General features: G+C 37.0%; 2 protein-coding genes across 4 annotated transcripts in view; both read left to right on the forward strand.

The window, feature by feature from the left end:
• The window catches only part of kiaa0319l (KIAA0319-like ortholog), a 17,480-nt gene extending 9,728 nt beyond the window's left edge, over positions 1 to 7,752 (forward strand). For all 3 annotated transcript variants that reach the window (XM_016280852.1, XM_016280853.1, XM_016280851.1), the window contains exons 14-22: positions 1,371 to 1,519; positions 1,683 to 1,834; positions 2,101 to 2,239; positions 4,324 to 4,483; positions 4,779 to 4,921; positions 5,009 to 5,131; positions 5,232 to 5,322; positions 5,420 to 5,508; positions 6,302 to 7,752. In XM_016280852.1, the coding sequence (XP_016136338.1) occupies positions 1,371 to 1,519; positions 1,683 to 1,834; positions 2,101 to 2,239; positions 4,324 to 4,483; positions 4,779 to 4,921; positions 5,009 to 5,131; positions 5,232 to 5,322; positions 5,420 to 5,508; positions 6,302 to 6,498 (1,243 nt within the window). In that variant the 3' untranslated portion in view covers positions 6,499 to 7,752. The remainder of the gene's footprint in view (positions 1 to 1,370; positions 1,520 to 1,682; positions 1,835 to 2,100; positions 2,240 to 4,323; positions 4,484 to 4,778; positions 4,922 to 5,008; positions 5,132 to 5,231; positions 5,323 to 5,419; positions 5,509 to 6,301) is intronic.
• Positions 7,753 to 12,316: 4,564 nt separating this feature from the next.
• Positions 12,317 to 15,202, forward strand: LOC107591656 (adenylyl cyclase-associated protein 1-like). Its single transcript, XM_016280876.1, has 5 exons — positions 12,317 to 12,433; positions 13,215 to 13,338; positions 13,430 to 13,512; positions 14,496 to 14,639; positions 14,726 to 15,202. The coding sequence occupies exons 1-5, from the start codon at positions 12,317 to 12,319 to the stop codon at positions 14,807 to 14,809; spliced, it is 552 nt and encodes a 183-aa protein (XP_016136362.1). The 3' UTR covers positions 14,810 to 15,202.
• The last annotated feature ends 5,644 nt before the right edge of the window (positions 15,203 to 20,846 follow it).

Genomic DNA, 20,846 nt, shown 5'->3' on the forward strand with positions numbered 1-20,846 from the left:
CACACACACACACACACACAACGCGTTATACTCTGCGCAAAACTCTGCATTTGAACAGTCAATAGCAAATGCTTCAACTAATAACAAAACATACTTATAGTCGCTGATTCAGAAGGGCCAGATTGTCATAGCAAAGTCGGAATTTACCCTTTTTTTTTTTTTTTTTTTAGAAATGGCCTTTGTGCACAGCCAGCCTTGTATTCTTCTAGTTGTCCATAAAATGCGTTGCACAAATTCGAACGTCTGGGTTTTGCTGTTTTGTTGTAAATAAATCTTAACCAATGATTCCTAATTGCATCTACTTCCGGAAGGCCAAATAAAGTGCTTCTGCTTTCGCACTGAAACGCAGCGTCTCCCTGACATGACTGCATCAACACTACTGCTGTTCCTGAAACCACACTTTCTTTCTTTGCGTGCACATTTGGGAGGCATTATGCTAATATTTCCACATAGTGACGTAGACATGTGGGGGGGTGTTAGAACGAGCCGTTTTAGGTAGGCGTGGTTGACTCTTAACTTTTATAAAGAATATCTCTTTGGATTTGAGACTTTAGTCTTTGCAACTTGACAGATCTTCTTTAAGCACCAAGAGCTTGTAACACTCCAAAGAGAAAGGAAAACTTGAAATCGCATCATATGACCCCTTTAACACATTAATTTAGTATAATTCATACTTGAACATACATTACCATTAGTTTGGGTTGAGTAAGATTAAAAAGCAAACAAACATTAATACGCTTATTCTGCAAGGATGCATTAAATTGATCAAAAGTGACATTAATGTTACAAACAATTCAAATAAATGCTGTTCTTTTGAAATAATCTCGAAAATAATGTATCACAGTTTCCACAAAAATATTGAGCAGCACAACTGTTTTCAACAAAATGTTTCTTGAGCACAATATCAGCATATTAGAATGATTTCTGAAGGATCATGTGACACTGAAGACTGAAGTTATGACTGCTGAATTTTTATTTTATTTTAAATTGTAATAATATTTCACAATATTACTGATTTTACTGTATTTTTAATCAAATAATTTTAGTCTTGGTGAGCAAAAGAGTCTTTCTAAAACATTAAAAATAAATCTAACCAACCCCAAACTTATATTTCTCTATTTTGTCTATTCAAGGACTACAGTATTAATTAGCCAGAATAGTGTAATGTCTTTATCTTTATTTGGGAGCATTTTTAGCAAATATTATGAAATTATTTTTTAAATTAATTTAATTAAATAATCTGTATATATAAATAATTTAATAATTTTTTTAATTGATTGACAGCCTTACTTTTTGTATTAATTGTCTACATTAGTAATGTAATTAATTTAACTGTAGACTCATGGTTTTATTTTTTGATGGTTTTACAGGGGCCCAGAAGGGGTGAAAATTGATAATGCCGACAATGCAGTTGCCGTGGTGACAGGTCTGCAGGAGGGCGAGTACATTTTCACATTGACAGTGACAGATGAAAGGAAGCTGGATAATTCTGACACGGTCTCTGTCATTGTCAGAGAAGGTGTGTGTACTTAATTAAATCCAGGAGGGTTTTATGTGGGTGTTAGTAGACTTTGTTAGAAGTCTTCATGCAGTTTATGAGGGCAAGTCCACAGTCAACCTCTTCTGTGGTTGTCTGTTTGTAATAGTAGAAATAATTTTCTTTTTTTCTTTTTTCAAATCAGAGGATGATCAGCCACCAGTTGCCAAAGTGCTGTCCAGTTCTCCAATCACTCTTCCCATCCGTACAGCATTTCTGGATGGTTCTCGATCATCAGATGATAAGGCTAGCATCAGCTACCTCTGGACCCGTGAAGACAGCAGCCCGGCTTCAGGGGTCAGTGCTGTTCAGTAGAGCGTAATTTTTTACTGGCCGTGCTCCATGCATTCAAATGACATTCATGACTCTGTTGAATATTCAAACAGTCACACTGTTTGTTCAATACTGTGTAGTGACAGAACAAGTGAGACCAGTTAATTTGGTGCAGTTTCTTTGAGTTTGTTCCCTAAAGGTATGGTAACTCCACCTGAATGAGGAGTCATACACCAGGACCACAGTGATTGGGACGCTATTGAAATGTGACCTGTTTTTTTCTGTTCCAGGATGTCCTGAATAACTCTGACCACCAGGCAGTGCTTTTTCTTGGTAATCTGGTGGAAGGGAAGTACACTTTCACCCTGACTGTAACTGACAGTAAGGGAAAGACCAATACTGACAGAGGCACTGTAGAGGTTCGACCAGGTCAGTATGCTTGTAAAAGATAATCACATAAAATGAGTATTTTTAATAACGTTGCTTTAACATATTCCAGAATGCTGCTAAAGCTTGTGATGTGTAAAGTACTGGTACTTTACAGTGTTGATGTATTATATGTGACCCTGGACCACAAAACCAGTCTTAAGTCGCGGGGGTATATTTGTAGCAATAGGCAAAAATACATTGTATGTCAATATTGTTGATTTTTCTTTTATGCCAAAAATCATTAGGATATTAAGTAAAGATCATGTTCCATGAAGATATTTTGTAAATTTCCGACTGTAAATATATTAAAACTTAATTTTTTATTAATAATATGCATTGCTAAGAACTTCATTTGGACAACTTTAAAGGCGATTTTCTCAATATTTAAATTTTTTTGCACCCTCAGATTCCAGATATTCAAAAAGTTGTATCTTGGCCAAATATTGTCCTATCCTAACAAACCATACATCAATGGAAAGCTTATTTATTCAGCTTTCAGGTGATGTATACATCTCTATTTCGAAAAAAATTTAACCTTATGACTGGTTCTGTGGTCCAGTGTCACATATCATACTTTCATGGCATATTTCATGCTTTAAAACTTTATCATAAAGCTCTATTTTGTCATATATTGTATATATATATATATATATATATATATATATATATTATTTTATCAGGTTTTTATTCATAATAGTGTTGTCCTTTCATGTGGTCGAGTTCAGTCAAAAAATTTATTAAAAAAAAGACTCAGTGAGCTGTTAATCCAAGAACTGGTCAGAAGGATTCATTCAAATGTGATTCATTCAAAAGAACTGACTCAAACAGTCGATTTGTTTATGAATCAGACATATCCAGTAGCGGCTCCTGACCGTAAATTTAGGTGGGGCAAATTCTGGGTCTTAGTGCTAATATATGAAAAACACTTTGTAAGCTTTATATTCTAATCGCTGAACACATGCAGACATAATTTTGGCAGAGATCTAATGTCCTTGTTTGCGTTATCCAGTGGTTGGCGCGCTAATGTTGATTGACAGACTCGAAGTACACGCATAAAATGCTGTATTATAATTGCCTTAATATAGTATTTATCACCTCCAAATGTTGATTTAGAATGTTACAAAATTTTTACAATCATATGTCTATTCTCAGAACAATTGTAAAACAAACACAACAGAACCATAAAGGCTTTTCATGTGAGCACATTTAAAAATATTTATACTTTATTAATTTGAGACACTACTCCACATAGAAAAAAACAGACATGCCAACTAGTTACTGACCTGATGCAGACACATAGCTGAAGCAGATTGATATCGTCTTGGTCTGGACTATCTGGTGCGAGGTTCACGTAAGGTAATGTGAAAATAAGCAGGGCAGTCTCAAATCTGCCCCAATGGCTCTCAGTTAGAGCGCGCTTGCAGTTCCTTTCTTCTCCACAGATTTATGTTGCAAAAATGTGGGCCACTGTTTAGCTCAGGAGGTCTCAGGCACTGTCTGCCCCGCTTAGTATCATGTATACATGTCTGCCGAAGCCATGCACTGGATTTTAATATATCCAGCTTACTTGATGACTTAAAATAGTCTAGAAAATCCGAAAAATATTTGTTGCAGAATGCAGAACACATTTATAATTTACATTTATAAATTTATTATTAATTCAGTTTATGTAGCGGTCTGTTTTGGATGAATATTTTGGTGGGGCTCTGCCCATAACTATTAGATACCTAAAGAATTTCAATGTTTACTTAAATGTTCATTTTTGTCTTTGTTCTGTTGCTTTGTTTCAATTTATATTACTGATTATTTACTTGTCTTGATACATTTCTTGGAAAAACGTCAAGCAGCCACTTTTTATTGATTAATACTTGATGTAATAATTATTTAATATTTAACTTTTTTCAATAAAAGAGTATGTTCAATAGTATATCTGTTTTGACTGTGGTATGGAATTGTGGTATTTCACTGGCATTGCTATCAGCTACTGAAATTTTGGTATTGTGACTAGCTTTTCTAAAGCTGAAGGAGCCAATATTAAATAAATAATATATATTAAATGAAAGTATTCTCTTGTTGTTCCCCAGATGTTTATGAGCGAGACTTGGTGGAGCTGATCCTGGAAGTTGCTGTGGCTCAGGTGTCCCGCAGACAGAAGGATATGCTCATCAGGCAGGTTGGCGTCCTGCTGGGTGTCCTGGACAGTGATATCACTGTGCGAGAGATTAGCGCCTTCAATGAGCATAGGTCAGTCCAACTTAACCCAAGTTCAGGCCTCATAGACGGTGCTAAACTTGATGCCCACCTCCACAGATCTGATTAAATTGCTTCACAGCACTGAAAAGAAAATTACAGAAGAATTTCTCATTTTACTCGTGCATAGATTCATATAAATAAATGGAACATTAGTTTTGAAATAAATGTTTAAATTCATGCACACTCACATGCTCAAGTGATGGCAAAAGCCTGATAAAAGCTGTTGTTGTTGTTTTTTTTACATTACATATATATATATATATGATGAAATGATTTAATTTTACAGCACTCGCTTGGTATTTCTGGTATCTGGAGGTCCTGGACGACCTCCATTGGCCGGCCATAGTGTTGCTATGGAACTGCGCAACAAACTTCGCAAGCAAAAAAATGATTTCCTTATCTTTAGGGCCCGGCGAGTGGACACAGTTAGTGAGTATTCTTTAAATGCTTCATTAACTCATCAATTGTAACAGTGCCCATCGCGGGTCTCTTATTAACTGTCTGATCTTTCCCCAGTCTGCCAGCTGAACTGCTCCAGTCACGGGGAATGTGATTCCTTCACCAGACGTTGTGTGTGCCACCCTTTCTGGATGGAGAATTTATTCAGTACTTATTTTTGGGATGCTGAGAGCAATTGTGGTGAGGATACACTAAGCAAAACATTGTGGAGGGAAGCTGTTTTAAGTTAGTTCACATGAGGTTTGATGGTCTGTTTATGTTGTTGGATGGTTTCTTTCAGAATGGAGTGTATTATATGTGACGATAGCATCGTTCATGATCGTGGTTGCCATAGCGACTGTAATATGGGTTATCGTGTGCTGTTGTCGAAGGTAAGGGGTAGACGGATGATGATCTGTTTATTATTTTTGTCGTTTTTTTAATTCATGGTTTATTGTTCATTAAAATTATGCATGATGTCTTGAGCAGACGGAAAAGCAAAGTGAGACGAAAGAGCCGCTATAAAATGCTGGAGGGAGATGATCAAGAGACTCTGGAATTAAAGTTACCAAGACCTGGTAATAAAATTATCCATTTGAAGATAATTATGTGATCATTTTAGGGATGTCAGTTGCTGAACAATATTTGAATTAACTACAAGAAATTTAATTAATTGAAAGAAATGAATACTTTTATTCAGTAAGGATGCATTCAAATAATCAAAAGTGACAATAAAGACTTTTAGATTGTTACAAAAGATTTTTATTTTAAAATTAATGCTTTTTTTTCCAACTTTCTATTCATCAAAGAATCCTGACAAAATATGTATCACTGTTTCCACATAAATATTAAGCAGCACAACTGCTTCCAACATTGATGATAATGAAAAATGCTACTCAAGCATCAGCAATTAGAATGATTTCTGAAGGATCACGTGTCACTGAAGACGGGAGTAATGGCTGCAGAAAATTCAGCTTGTCATCACAGGAATAAATTACATTTTAACATGTTAAAATATAAATCATGATAGTACAGTTTTACTGCATTGTTGATCAATTAAATGCAGCCTTGGTGAGCATTGGTGAGAGACTGCTTACTGGCTCCAAACCTTTGAACAGTTGTGTACAAAAAGTGGCTTTAGAAGTCAATATATTCAGTATATTTAGGTCATTATTAATAATTGATTCTAAATATATTTTGTTATAGTTTATTTGTTATTATTTAATTATTTTATATTAAATTAAAGTGTTAAACTGACAGCACTAGTTTATTTTTTTTTTACTTTATGATTATTTTACTATATGATACATTCTCCATTATAAAGATACTTATCAAAGATACAAAGATCTTATCCCTGTCTTATTCCTCCAGGTCGCATGAAGCCAGTTCCTGCCCCCACATCTTCTGTACTCATGCACTCTGATTCTGATCTGGAAAGTGATGATGGCCAGGCAGGAATCCCCTGGACTGATCGAGAGCGTGGAAAACTCCTGCCACCTCAAAACGGATCTCTGCGTAACGGCCAAGGTCCTCATAAACCTAAAAAACCAAGAGAGGAGCTGGTTTAGCATACAGACCAAACCTTTTGTATCGCACCAACGCACTGGTCATCCCTCATCCACGACATGTGTTAAGACTTTAATTTAGGAGGGACTTGCAGGATGTCACGAATGACCTCTGCACCTGCATACCTGGGTTAAATCGCAGCCCAGTTTGAGCCAAAATGAAAATGCATTTAAACCTGAATGGTGGAAAAAGACAGGTCATGTAGAGCCATGCACCTCAAAAGACAATGAGAATGTACTTGCTGTACTGCAGAGATAGACAAGCCAATATATGTGCCAGCAGCAACTGGAAAAGGTTGGGTGCTTCAGAGTAGCTCTCTGAGAATCTTTTCCCCACCAGAATGTCACATCTCACCGCGGATAACTGAGCCTGCCTCACTGTCCCCTTTCTATGAAGCTTCCTGATATGACATGCAGCCTGTCACATCCAAACACTGCCTGGCATGTCTATTAATTTGTATATTTTTACTTGTGGTAATAATGCAAAGAGTGAGTCCTAAGGCACCCAATAATGCCATGTTGTATGACTGCATGAGAAGGCAAGATTTTGCTTCCCTCGTTAATTTTCTTTTATGGTTTGCATGTATTAAATTGAGATGTGTGTGTGCTACTCCATGGTCTTGCGTGGCTGTATGTCAAAGGTGCATTTTTGCCCCTTTGCCACTTTTAAACACCAGCAAAATTGATGTCTGCAGCATAAACAGCCATGTTTGTCAGGGGTTTAAGGAGGGATATTGTACACTGGAAATTGCTTTGGATGTTGCACTAGGGCCAGTCGCTTACCCCCCTCTGGTTTTTGAGAATGAATATGACAGAATGGGGTCTGGCTGACTTACTCAAACTGGATTTAGCCACTAGTCAATAAATCATGTTTTTGTTACACTTGGTTTGCATTAGTACTGCATTTTACTCTGCACTTTCTTTTTTTTTTTTTTTGGCTTTCTGATGATTGTTAATTCATCAGAAATCATCACTCAGTTTTAAAATAATTTCAACTCGGCCTTTTGTGACGAGACACTTCAGTTCCAGTGTTCCCTGATGGTTTGTTATGAAAGAGCGGAGTGTTATCTAGACAATGTGTGTGCAACCCCCCGTCACACACATGTCTGAGTTGCACATTTTGAATGCATTGGGGGAAAATGAAGGGTTTTTTAATCAATGCTTTTTTTGTTGTTGTTTTTAGTGAAGAATTCCCTGTTTCATGTGACTTGTTCTAATAACTGGAGTAAATAAAAAGAAAATATATTTACAGCTGTCTTTTGTTTTGTTGTACTTGTGTTCTGTTCTGAACTTAAGACTTTCACCAAAGCCTCTTATGATTGTACACAATTTTTGTAAACCTTGCCTTACAGGGCAGTGTTTTAGGAAAGCAGTAAGCAAGACCCAAACCACATGTTTGTTGCTTTAAATGGAGCTTCAACTCATCTGAGACCAAATTAGATTCCATCTGCCTATATTTTTTATTTTTAATTATTGTGATCTAAGTGGATGAGCACATAACTTCTGTCATCTGCAGAAAGAAAACTGCACAGAATGTTGTTTGTCTAAAATTGATTATAAAAAAGAAGTGGTTATTTACTGACAGAATTTTCATTTTGATGTAAACAATTTTGCTGATAGTATATATGAGGAAAATAGGATACATTATATTAAGCTGTCCTTTTTAAAGTATAATTATACAATTAAGGGTTTGGTTTCGGATTAGCTGTTTGTAATTTTGCATAATTGTGCAGTACAGTACATGTACCATGCATAACAAGGCACTGTAAAATAAAGTGTTACTTAAAAAATGTGCTAATAGTTTGAAAATTAGTGTTGGAAATGCCCTGGTTTAAAGCACAATGAGCAACTAATGGCCAAAAACTGCCCATGTATTGCTAGTCAGTGAAAGCATGCACTTGTAATTCCATGCACTGTTTGGACAGATCAAAATCGTGGCATCCACACTTCCCGTTTGGCCAACAAGGCCCACATTTCTCTTCCCCTCCGGCTCTAAAAATATTGTTGCTCAAGACTTCAAAACTGCAAGTGAACAAGAAGTAAAACTAAGGAAATAAGCACTTTCATTATGACATAATTGTGTCACATTTCTAACATGGTAGACTGAGGGAGTTCGTTTTATTGAACATTACATCGAATCACCTAGATTGACTGGACTCATAATAATATTAAGCAAATACATTTTCGTACTCAGTCTTGAGTCTTCCTGTTCCTGCTTCACTCTTTTTCATCACTTTATCACACTCACACACTCGTTCGCTCTCCCCTTTGTCCTTATAAGGAAGTGGAGCAGTTGGTGGAGTTTGGGCGGAAACGGCGCGCGGTGACAGCTGGGAACTTCAACACGCTCGCTCATACAGGAAGACGACGCAGACGAGGAGCCCGTAACACACCCATACAACATCAAAGACTGAAGCTAGGACCACTGTAACATTTCTCAGACGGTGACGGTAAGGAGAAAATGCTAAATGCATTGCCTTTATTGTTAGATATCTGTGTTAAGCGACTTGCCGGCGAAATATTTTCTAGACAGCGCGCCGCTGCGTCTCAGCGCAAATCATGACAACTGAAACAGGCAAATTCTGCGCGCATAATATTGCCAAAAGCAATACATTCTCACAGTGGCATTAGGCCGTATGAATAAAACGAGTTTCATCATACAACTGCATGTATGCAGATTTCATAACAGCAGTGTTATACGTCGGTTAGAAAAGTTCCTGATCTTGCAGAGCTCAGCGCACAGTGATGGGAAGTCTGACTCGCTTCCGCGAATCGATTCTTTCGAGCAGTTCGTTTCAAAGAACCGATTAAAAAAATCCAGCGATTCTTTTGCGTCATTACGTCATCGCGTGTTTTAATAAAATGCTTTTATTAAAAAGAACTCTGTTTCGCATGCGTGATTTATAAAACTCTCGCGCAAGCAAGTCGTAAACATATTTCCAGTACGTTTATTTGTAGAATTACTGGTAGGCTATTTAGCTGCATCCATTCACATTCTTGATCACCGTTTTACAGCTCATTCAGTATTCTCAGTTTTAGTTTGCGTTGTTTACTCAAACCATTTTGACTGATTCAGTTGAATTAATAAATCGTTCATCCCAGTCTTGTAAATCGGTTCAAGTGATTCACTGAAATGATCCGACTCAAACGAATACTGAAAATCGCTACAGCGCAAATGAAGGAAGTGGGGCGGCGTAAAGTGAACGCAAGCTCGTCGCGATTGCTACATTGCTTCCGTATTCATGTTGTTTTCTATAAACAATCGCTCTGTATTGTTTGACTGAACGCGCGACCGTGTTGCCCGACTGGCCTGATTATTCAGTCAAATCACATCACATCAAATCTCTTGGCTTGCCTCTTGCCTCGTATCCTATTGCTAGGGATGCACCGATATGAAAATTTTGGCCGATACCGATAACAGAAAAAATGAGCCGATATGGGCCGATACCGATATGGTGGCCGATATATCGTGCATCCCTACCTATTGCAATCCTATTAATGGCTTGACTGCCTGTCATGAAAGCCAGTGGACTATTGGTAGTGTCTTGTATGTTTGATGAATGTGGCACATCACACCCTGCGCTATGCCGAGAATGGATGCGATATGGCCTAGTTGTATTAGTCCTGAAGCATAAATGACCTATTTTTATGTCCAGAAGCACAGCTGGGTTTGAAATAAACAACCAGTTGCACACTAAATGTGGGTGAAAATCAGCCGTGGTGGGTAACACGCATCAACTCACTAGCCAGTTTAGGTTATGATTAATAAGTTATGTCCTCCAACCTGGAGCCTCCAATATTAAAAATAAAGCACAAAAGAGGGTTGCAAAAGAGGGTTGATTGACTCGTAGAACTGAAAGCTTTCAATTAAGTGATCCAGAATCAGATTTAATAATTAATATGCTTAAATCTTAGCAGTGATTTTGATCATCTGGTTTATTTTATTTTTGATGGTGGGTAACACGCATCAACTCACTAGCCAGTTTAGGTTATGATTAATAAGTTATGTCCTCCAACCTGGAGCCTCCAATATTAAAAATAAAGCACAAAGAGGGTTGCAAAAGAGGGTTGATTGACTCGTAGAACTGAAAGCTTTCAATTAAGTGATCCAGAATCAGATTTAATAATTAATATGCTTAAATCTTAGCAGTGATTTTGATCATCTGGTTTATTTTATTTTTGTTTTGGCTAGTAGAAGTTCTGAATGGCTTGGCTGGAAACTTTAAACATTTAGTAGCCATATTGGCTGGTGAGTGAAAAAGTTAATTTTAAACCCAAATGATAAGCAGTTTAGATCATCTCATTGATTTTCCTACTTTAGGTGGCTGTTTCTTCAATAATTGTTGCCGCCTCCATCTGTTTTTTAGGGAGAGGACATTAGGAACTGTTCTGAAATTTGTACCTGAGACAAGACAATTTGACTACTCTAATTTGAATGTGAATATTTTCTTACAATGTGAAAAAAAGGGAGAGGAGAAATTTGAATCTAGCTTGACTCCTGTCTACTCGTTGCCTTTTGCCATAATTGCTAACTTTATTCTATTTGGCAAAAGTTGAAATTCTGCATATCTGTTTCATTTGCTGATGTGTTTTTGTTTCCTCAAGGTGAATGTGCTTCTGTGATTTTAGTCCTGTGTGATCAAATGTTTTGTTCATTCCAATTGCCTGAACATTTGAAAACAACAGCCACAGCTGTTTGTGGTCTCAGAGGAAGCTGTTATTATTTTTATGACATTATTTTGTTAAATAGCTTACTCAATCTTTCACATTTTCTCAATACTAGTGCAATTTAATGTAGCCAGCATGAACTTCACTGTTAATAGTTTTCTGCTGTAGTTATAATGCATTCTTGGGAAATTTGTGATTCCTGTAGGAGTTACAAATAAGTGGGATTTTCCCCTCATTAATTGGTGCAAGCTCTCATTAAGGGCAGGTGATTACGTGCTCATATGGATACCTGTACATTTCCCAGAACAGCATTCAGGTGAAAAAGGGAGTGAGTCAGTGAGCCAGATTCACGTATCAGGTTTCTGTTACGTAATGTTACCTGTTTAGTGTGTGTGCATGTGAAGGGGCAGTAAAGAGGGACTTGTCTTTTGAAAGCTGCCCAAAGAAGGCAAACAATTCTACTTCCTCCTTTTTGTATCTTTAGAGGTTTGGCACATTTTTTTCCCCCTTAAATTGCAGATTTATTTCTTCCTGTAGCATTTTTGTGGGACAACATGTTATGGCACATCCTGCATTCTCTCCAGACTTTGCACATTGTGCATCTATGTTTTCTTTCTGTTGACTTTTTATGCACACTTTGTCGCTGATTTGATTTTTGATTTAGTCAAATGTGTGGAAGTCAGAATACAGTAATACCTTTTAAAATTGGCATAAAATAAAATTCACTGACCGCAAAGCTGAATTTTCAGCAGCCATTATTACAATCTTCAGTGTCACATGGTCCTTCTGAAATTATTGTAATATGCTGATTTGCTGCTTAAGAAACATTTCTTATCAGTTGCTGCTTAATATTTTAGTAGAAACTGTAATACTTTTTTTTTATTTGAATAAAGTTTAAAAGAACAGCAAATAATTGAAGTCTTTTGTAACATTATAAATGTCTTTACTGTCACTTTTGCTGAATTGAATTCATCATTGTGTAATTAATATAATAATTTCTTTCAAAAAACTCTTTCAGAGTTTTGAAAGGTAGTGTAACTTTGACTCCAATGTCATTTTTTATTTTATTTTTTACATTTCCTCATCGTCTCATTAGTCTCAATTTCTCTTTTTCTCTGTTATATAGTCTGTCCTGACCTCTCTGCTGGCCCCCATGTCTAAAGTAATCCAGGAGGTGCAATCGTTCCGTGAGAAGAACCGCTCCTCACCTCTCTTTAACCACCTCTCTGCTGTCAGTGAGAGCGTTCCCGCCCTCGGCTGGGTTGCCATGGTAAGGCGGAGAGTGGAGTCTGGGACTGTCAGCACTGTGTGTTGCAGTTTTTGTAGTTGAGTTGTTTCTGTTTGAGGTTAAATAAATTATGGGACTTTATACTTGGGAAGTGTTCTCTAACCAGTCAATTTCCTCATGCTCAAGTGTCAGAATTTCCTACATTTAAAATATCTGGGTTAAACTACCATACTTTGCATTGCATATAGTTTTTCAGGGATGAATATGGCGGGATTTAAGTGTTAGACCACATTACAAAGAAATGTTATGGTGTAAAATGAATAGGAAATAGTTATGATTATACTCTATTTCTAAGTCACAGATTGAATACAAGCAAATTTGCGACACAATTTAAAATTAATGAAAAAAAGTTCACTAATTGTTTCATGCAAATTGTAATAGAAAAAATAGTTATAATTAACAATTATATAACTTGCATGCTAAATGTGTATTAATAAACTAGAAATAGAAGCACAAGTAATCTCAGACATGTAATCTCAAAAAAAAAAAAAAAAAAAAAAACCTGTATGGATGTCTGTACACTGATTTTTTTATAGTCTGTGTATGCAGCTGAAATTATTTTTGGAAATAACATTTTGAAAGGTATTTTTATACATGATGATAAAAAAGATACTAAGTAAAGATTTGATGTTATAGTAAAGAACTTTCATTACAAGCTAAAATAGAAAGTGGAGTTTTGGGAATTCTTGTGAAGACATGAAGCTGTTTGTCCAATTAATTTATCAACTTATGCTGATCCTCTTTTTGGATTTTTCCCCAACAGGAAAATCAGGAGAGTGCCCATGGCCTTGTGATCAGTGACACAGAACTAAAGCAGGTGGTTTATGCCTTTAAGTGCAACAACAGCACTTTACAGGTGAAGGGGAAGATTAACTCCATTATTCTAGGTATGTACGCACTACCACTAGTTCCTCCAGTGTTCACTTTGTTTTTATATAGGTAGAAAGTTTAGACATTACCTTGTTGTTTTCTTTTCAGATAACTGTAAGAAATTGGGTCTCGTCTTTGACGATGTTGTGGGTATTGTTGAGGTGATCAACTGCAAAGATGTTAAGGTCCAGGTGTGTATACTTGTGCTAGATACTCTTCTCTTTATAAATGTACTTGAATGTGGTGTATCTGCAGATTTAGATATCTTTGTTTTATTTTTAATTTGATCCTGCAATGTGTGGAAGCTTGTTTCCACCGCTGAATAAAGTTATTCAGACTTTTTTACATTTCTACCTTTTTTTCCTCCAGAATTGCTAGGTGTGAACTCAAAATTTACATCTTGCAATTCTGAGGAAAAACAAGTCAGAATTGTGCGATACAGACTGAGTTGTGAGATGTAAAATGAGCAAGCTGAGAAAAATAGCTTGCATCTCACTTTCTCTGATTTCTGAATTTACATCTCAATTTTTACACATTTTTTTACACTGTTTTAAAAAATAAAATAAGGTAATTGAAAAATAAAAAAAGGGAATACAAAAAGGTAATTGCTACTTGTAGTGTGAGATATAATCTCAGAATTGCAAGAAAAAAATTCAGAATTGTGAGATAAAAGGGTGAAATTATTATTTTTTTTTTATCCTGCGGCGGAAACGAGCTTTCATAGAAATGGGCGTAAAAAGTATTCAAAATTAAATTATTTTAAATTATTTAAATTGATGTAAATGAAATTATTTGTGTAAATGCATTTCACTTTTCAACATTTTAGTATGTTTAGGTAAATATTGCTGTTTATTAATATGTATTAACATTAATACATATGAATAAATGTTATTCTCTTCTAAACTCATTTATTAAAAATTCATGTTTTTGAGTTAACATCATTCTTGGGTGGTCTCATCATATTTGGTCAGGCAATGAGGCGTAATATTTTTATGAAAAAGTCGCCTTTCATACAGTGAAACATACACTGTTTTCTTGAAAATCTGACTTTTAATTAAGGGTCTTAAATTTAATTCATTCAAAATGCCCAGATATCTTGATATTGCCGCTTTTTCTTTCTTATTGCTCTGTGCATCTGTACCTTTTGAGTGATTGCTCTTCTGTTGCTTTCCAGGTTATGGGTAAGGTGCCAACCATCTCCATCAACAAGACAGATGGCTGCCATGTGTACCTGAACAAGGACTCTCTATCATGTGAAATCATCAGTGCTAAGAGCTCAGAGATGAATGTGCTGGTGCCCAACAAAGATGGAGAATATGTAAGTAATGGAGTGATTCGTCTACGATTTTGAAGATTGTAAGAATAAGAGTGAGTAATTGCTTTTCTATTTCAATTTAATTCCAGACTGAGATCCCAGTCCCTGAACAATTCAAAACCGTATGGGACGGTAGCAAGCTGGTCACCACAGCAACCGAGATTGCTGGATAAACGACCAGCCTGTGTGAGACCACCCCCATTGCAGTGTCCTACCTGACTGACCAATGAGCTTAAACTACAAAATAGAATGGAATGCCAACCAGGTCCACTCTCCTATCAGCGGCAATTTTCCTTCAGCTAGTGACATGACTGCTTGCTTGCCACAAGCACTTGCTCAGTCAGCGGCAGGGCTCCATTCTCTTCTATTCCATTGATTTAAAACATTAGCACTTGAAATTGATTGCCAACAATTGAGGTGTTTTCATGTGTTTTGTTTTGTTGTCTTGCAGCCATACTAAGCAAAATATGAATGGCCAATGTGAGGAAGCAAGTCATTTTATCATATTTTGTATTTTTTTTTTTTTTCATTTGTATTTTCTGGTCAGGAGGCAGGTTTTTTGGGGGGGGGGGGGCATTTGATTTTTTGTTTTTATCCCTTTTATTGATTTATTTTGATACTCTAAATAGGAAATTAACTGCCATTAGATGGCGGTAAATGAATCCGTGTATCAGGAAAAAAACGAGAAATGTTTCACGTTTCTTTTTTCAATATTAAATCAAACGAATGATACACAGATTAAAATTTCTTCATGATTAAGTCATAGAATAACTTCTTATTTACTGAACTGTTGTATAACATCACATGTGCACTCGTGCTATTCATAGCACACCCTTACAGGAACAAGGCTCCACTGTCCACCAGTTATTTTTACGAGTTATTTTTTTCCTGGGCTTGATTGTGTGTATGGGGGTACAGTCTAACATGTGTTAATGCTTCGTTTAAAAAAACGAATTTTTCAAAGTAGCCCCTCACTGCAGAACAAAGATCCAGGGGGCGGGGTTGGAACCGCATCTAGGGGTGGAAATGGGTGGGTTTAGGGATCAGGGGTTGGAGACGGGTCCAATAAATACTTGTTAGGAAGCTTCCAAACCTTTTTCCACAAAATATTGTTCACTGATCTATTCCATTTTGAAATAGCATGAGGAGTGGAAACGCAATCATTAAGAAAAAGAAAGCGAATATTTCGGTTATTTTTCAATGTAGATTTAAAACATATCCCACCTACATACGTGTCAACTGGGTCTGGGAGAGGCATTTCAGAACTTGTCAAAGCACTGTTATAGCCCTTAAATAACATAATTACACCATTCGGAATAGCACCAAATACAGTGGCAAACTGTTTTGGAGTAACAGGAAACTTATAGTGAGAAAGAAATTCTTGATAAGTAAACAAGTAACCATTCTGATGAAATAATTGACTAACCCGGTCTGGGAGAGGCATTTCAGAACTTGTCAAAGCAGCGGCTTGTGCTCCGGTTGATCGTCTATATCGCTTATCAGTTTGAGCCCGATTGAGACGCAGAGGATATTAGTGAAGAGGATCACGCAGAACCCGCGCAAACACGGCTCTTAATGGTATGTTTTTTTATTGTTGTTGTCTCATACTTTTAGATACGCTGTTATTTGTAAATGGTACTTCTTCTGTTAGCTTTTATTTAAAGCCGATTAAAAGTTTAATACAGTACGGCAACCGCACGCGCGTCCATGTATAACGCTTCTCATAGCTATGTGAAAATAAGTGTATAAATGGAACAGTTCATTGTTGGAGCTGAGCTGAATGAGAGAGAGATGCAGAGCGTGTGGAGAGCAGGGGAACGCGAGGAACAGTATTAAAGGGGTCATATGATGCTTTTTTTAAAGATAATTATTTTGTGTATTTGGTGTAACAGAATATGTTGACATGCTTTAATGTTCAAAAAACACATTATTTTTCAAATACTGTACATTATTGTAGGTCCTCTATGCCCCGCCTCTCTCAAACGCTTCGTTGTCTACAAAGTCCCTCCTTCCGACAAGCGCAGTCTGCTCTGATTGGCCAGCTGACCCAGTGCATTGTGATTGGCCGAACACCGCAAGCACTCGTCAGAAATGTAACGCCCCTTACCATAATCGTGAGCTTCATCTTTCAAAATAAATGTAAAGACAGAGCCCGAAAGGGGAACAGAGTCGTGTGACAGACACAGTGATGAAGCTGCTATGTGTTTGCAGTACACAAGCCACGGTTTTTTTCGTCTTTTCTATGTGTAAAAACACCAAGGGAAGGAGAGAACACGCCGAATAGTAAATCTGTTAATGTCACTGACTCTCACTCAATACTGTGTGTTTTTGAAAGTTTTGATTTGGTTGGTTTAATAGTTAACATTACCTTCTTTGCGGGCATGACTCTCACTCACAGTTCATTGATGTAGATGTTAAATAACATTGGGCTTAAGCAGCAGCCCTGTCTCACTCTACACTCCTGGAAAAGATACCTCGTTGGTTTGGTGCTGATTTTTACGCCACATTTACTTTGTGTACATTGATTTGATAAGCTCAAAGGTTTTACCTCCTATGCCACTTTCAATAAGTTTGTAGAATAGTCCTTGGTGCCAAATTGAGTCAAACGCTTTTTTAAAGTCAATAAAGCATGCATATATTTTACCTTTATCTTGGTTAACATGTTTTTCAATTAGAGTATGTAATGTATAGATGTGATCAGATGTACGGTAATTTGGTAAACATCCGATTTGGCTTCTGCTCAGTACATTGTGTGTGGTGATGAAGTCTAATAGGCGAGCATTTATTATGCTACAGAATAACTTTCCCAGGTTGCTGCTCACACAGATGCCTCTGTAGTTGTTAGGATCAAATTTATCTCAATTTTTAAAGATTGGTGTTATCAAGCCTCGATTCCAGATGTCAGGGAAGTAACCTACACTCAGAAGCACATTGAATAGTTTTAGAATGGCCAATTGGAATTTACTGCTTGTGTGTTTTATCATTTCGTTTAATATCCCATCAGGTCCAGATGCTTTTTTGAGTTGGAGGTTTTTGATTTTTTCTTATCAGTTATTGGGAAATCTAATGGGTTTTGGTTATCTTTGATTGCTAATTCTAGTTTTTCCAGTTGGTTGATTGTTTGATTTTGCTTACAGTTTGTGTCTGTTTGTACTTTATTAAACAATGTTTGGAAATTACTTTCCCATATTTCTCCATTTTGTATGGCCAATTCTTCATGATCAGTTTTTTTCAGATTGTTCCAATTTTCCCAAAATTGGTTTGTGTTCACTGACTTCTCAATTATTGTCAGTTGTTTTTGGGTGTATTGGGCTTTTTTGGTTCTGAGTCTATGTTTGTATTGTTTTAGTGTTTCACTGTAAAGAAGGTGGATCTCTGCATAATTTGGATCCTTGTGTTTCTGATTTGACAATGTTCTCAGTTTTTTGCGAATAGTTTGGCAGTCTTGATCAAACCAATTTTTGTCATTTTTGGGTATTTGATTTTTTCCATTTTTTGTTTTCAATTTGGATTGTTTTGCTGATTTGTCAAATATGTAATTTATATCTTTGACCGCAAGATTGACACCCTCATTAGTGTGAGCATAGGTGTTATTTAGAAAGTTATCTAGCATATATTTTACCTTTATCTTGGCTAATGTGTTTTTCAGTTAGAGTATGTAATGTATAGATGTGATCAGATGTACGGTAATTTTGGTAAACATCCGATTTGGCTTCTGCTCAGTACATTGTGTGTGGTGATGAAGTCTAATAGGCGAGCATTTATTATGCTACAGAATAACTTTCCCAGGTTGCTGCTCACACAGATGCCTCTGTAGTTGTTAGGATCAAATTTATCTCAATTTTTAAAGATTGGTGTTATCAAGCCTCGATTCCAGATGTCAGGGAAGTAACCTACACTCAGAAGCACATTGAATAGTTTTAGAATGGCCAATTGGAATTTACTGCTTGTGTGTTTTATCATTTCGTTTAATATCCCATCAGGTCCAGATGCTTTTTTGAGTTGGAGGTTTTTGATTTTTTCTTTAAGTTCTTTATCAGTTATTGGGAAATCTAATGGGTTTTGGTTATCTTTGATTGCTAATTCTAGTTTTTCCAGTTGGTTGATTGTTTGATTTTGCTTACAGTTTGTGTCTGTTTGTACTTTATTAAACAATGTTTGGAAATTACTTTCCCATATTTCTCCATTTTGTATGGCCAATTCTTCATGATCAGTTTTTTTCAGATTGTTCCAATTTTCCCAAAATTGGTTTGTGTTCACTGACTTCTCAATTATTGTCAGTTGTTTTTGGGTGTATTGGGCTTTTTTGGTTCTGAGTCTATGTTTGTATTGTTTTAGTGTTTCACTGTAAAGAAGGTGGATCTCTGCATAATTTGGATCCTTGTGTTTCTGATTTGACAATGTTCTCAGTTTTTTGCGAATAGTTTGGCAGTCCTGATCAAACCAATTTTTGTAATTTTTGGGTATTTGATTTTTTCCCTTTATTTTTTCAGTTTATATTACCAGGTGTAGTATTTGCCTTGCTATACTGTGTTGATGTGGTTGTGGAATTGTGATTTGTACCAGATGATTTAAGTATTACTCTTGTACATTATGTGACCAGTTTGGAGCAGATGATGTTGAGCAGGTGTTTTATATGATTGAGTTCTGTGGCTGCAGGGTTTTGTGGCTGTTGGACTGCTGCGGCGTAGCTCTGTGATGGTGCTCCAGGGGTCGAGTCATGTCTGCTTCTTGAAGGAGGGGGGACGTTTCTTTGTGGCTGGGAGCTGCTCTTGCTGTGTAGATTTCTGTCTCCTGTTTTACCAAATGCTGTGCTTTTCAGCACTCTTGCGAAAAGTTGTACTCCTTTCTTGTTGAGGTGTATGTAGTCATACATATGATGGGGCCGAATGTCTTTATGGTAAGCCAGCTGAACATTTGGAATGAGTGCACAGCTTCTGGAGAGTTCTGCATTGTTTCCATGGATCACGCGAAGAGGCACATCACTCTGTGGCAGTAATGTGGACAGAGTTATTTTAGCTTCTGGGAAGCGTTCTGAGGCTCTGAGGGCCACCTCTCTTCGCTGCTCGTAAGTCATTGGTCCCTGTGTGGATTATGATGTGTTTGTAAGTTTCATTCAGATTTTTATCAGATAAGATCTGAAGAGCCTTGCTGGTATTTGGGCACCACATTTTCTGTGCTTTCATTTTTGGAAACAAGAGTTTCTCATTTATATATTTTCCGTTGGAGTCGATGAGAATAAGAGCGTGGGGTTGTGTGGAGCAGGGCGGTGGGCTTTGGTCTGTGGATCTGATGAAGACCGAGGCTCATCCTCTGCAGGTGATTGCTGATTGTCAGTGGGGGTCTCTAGACAGGTCAGGTGTTTAGCGTGAGATGCTTTGGATGATGAAACGTGAAGAAGTTGTTCCTTCATATTATTTATAAGTTCATCCTTCTTTCGAAGTTCTGATTTCAACACAGACAGTTCTTCCTGCATTTCTGTTTTAATTTCTGTTATCTGTCTTCTGAAAGTTGATTTTAATTCCTTCAGCTCTTCTCTAGCTTGGTGAAGCTCCTTTGACATCTGTTCTTTGTTTCTCTGCAGGTATTCAGTCTCTTGTTTTAAATTCATCATGTCCTTTTTAAGCTGCTCCAAGTCACTGTTGTCTTTTAGCTGGGGCATTATTAATTATTTTAGTTCCACCATATCTATTTCCAGGAGTGAAAATTTCTCTTTCATTTTTGACATGGGAGATTGAATTAAGGCTGTTGCAGTTGTTGTCTTCTTTTGGATGTCTTTTACAGGAGAAGAGTTTGTATTTGTATCTTTATGATCCTGCATGAAAATTGTATTAAGATGTGCCTGCTGTTTAATTTGTATAAAGGCAGCTGTAAATGCTTGGAGGGCAGGCTCCGAGCCTTGGATCATGACAGTGCCGTTGTGGTATAAGTTCAGAGATAAAATTCTTGATTCCTCATTTCCTTCAGCATCTTCAAATACCAGGATCTGTCGGCCTTTACAGATGCCTCTTTTTGTGGTGAAGGTGAAGTGTTGGCAGAAAGCAGTATGCCATAAGGAGCTGCTTTCAGTGTAGAAGAGCTGCGGTCATAGTCAGCAAACAGTGCTTCAGGAGTGTGCTTGATCTGCTTCTGTCTGTGGAGCTGTTTAGAATGCGCAGAGCTCTTCTGAGGGTACACAAAGGGGCGGGGCCTGCATGCTGCAGCGGCCAT

Source organism: Sinocyclocheilus grahami, unplaced genomic scaffold (genome assembly GCF_001515645.1).
Source record: "Sinocyclocheilus grahami isolate Dianchi unplaced genomic scaffold, SAMN03320097.WGS_v1.1 scaffold144.1, whole genome shotgun sequence".
Classification (NCBI taxonomy): domain Eukaryota; kingdom Metazoa; phylum Chordata; class Actinopteri; order Cypriniformes; family Cyprinidae; genus Sinocyclocheilus; species Sinocyclocheilus grahami.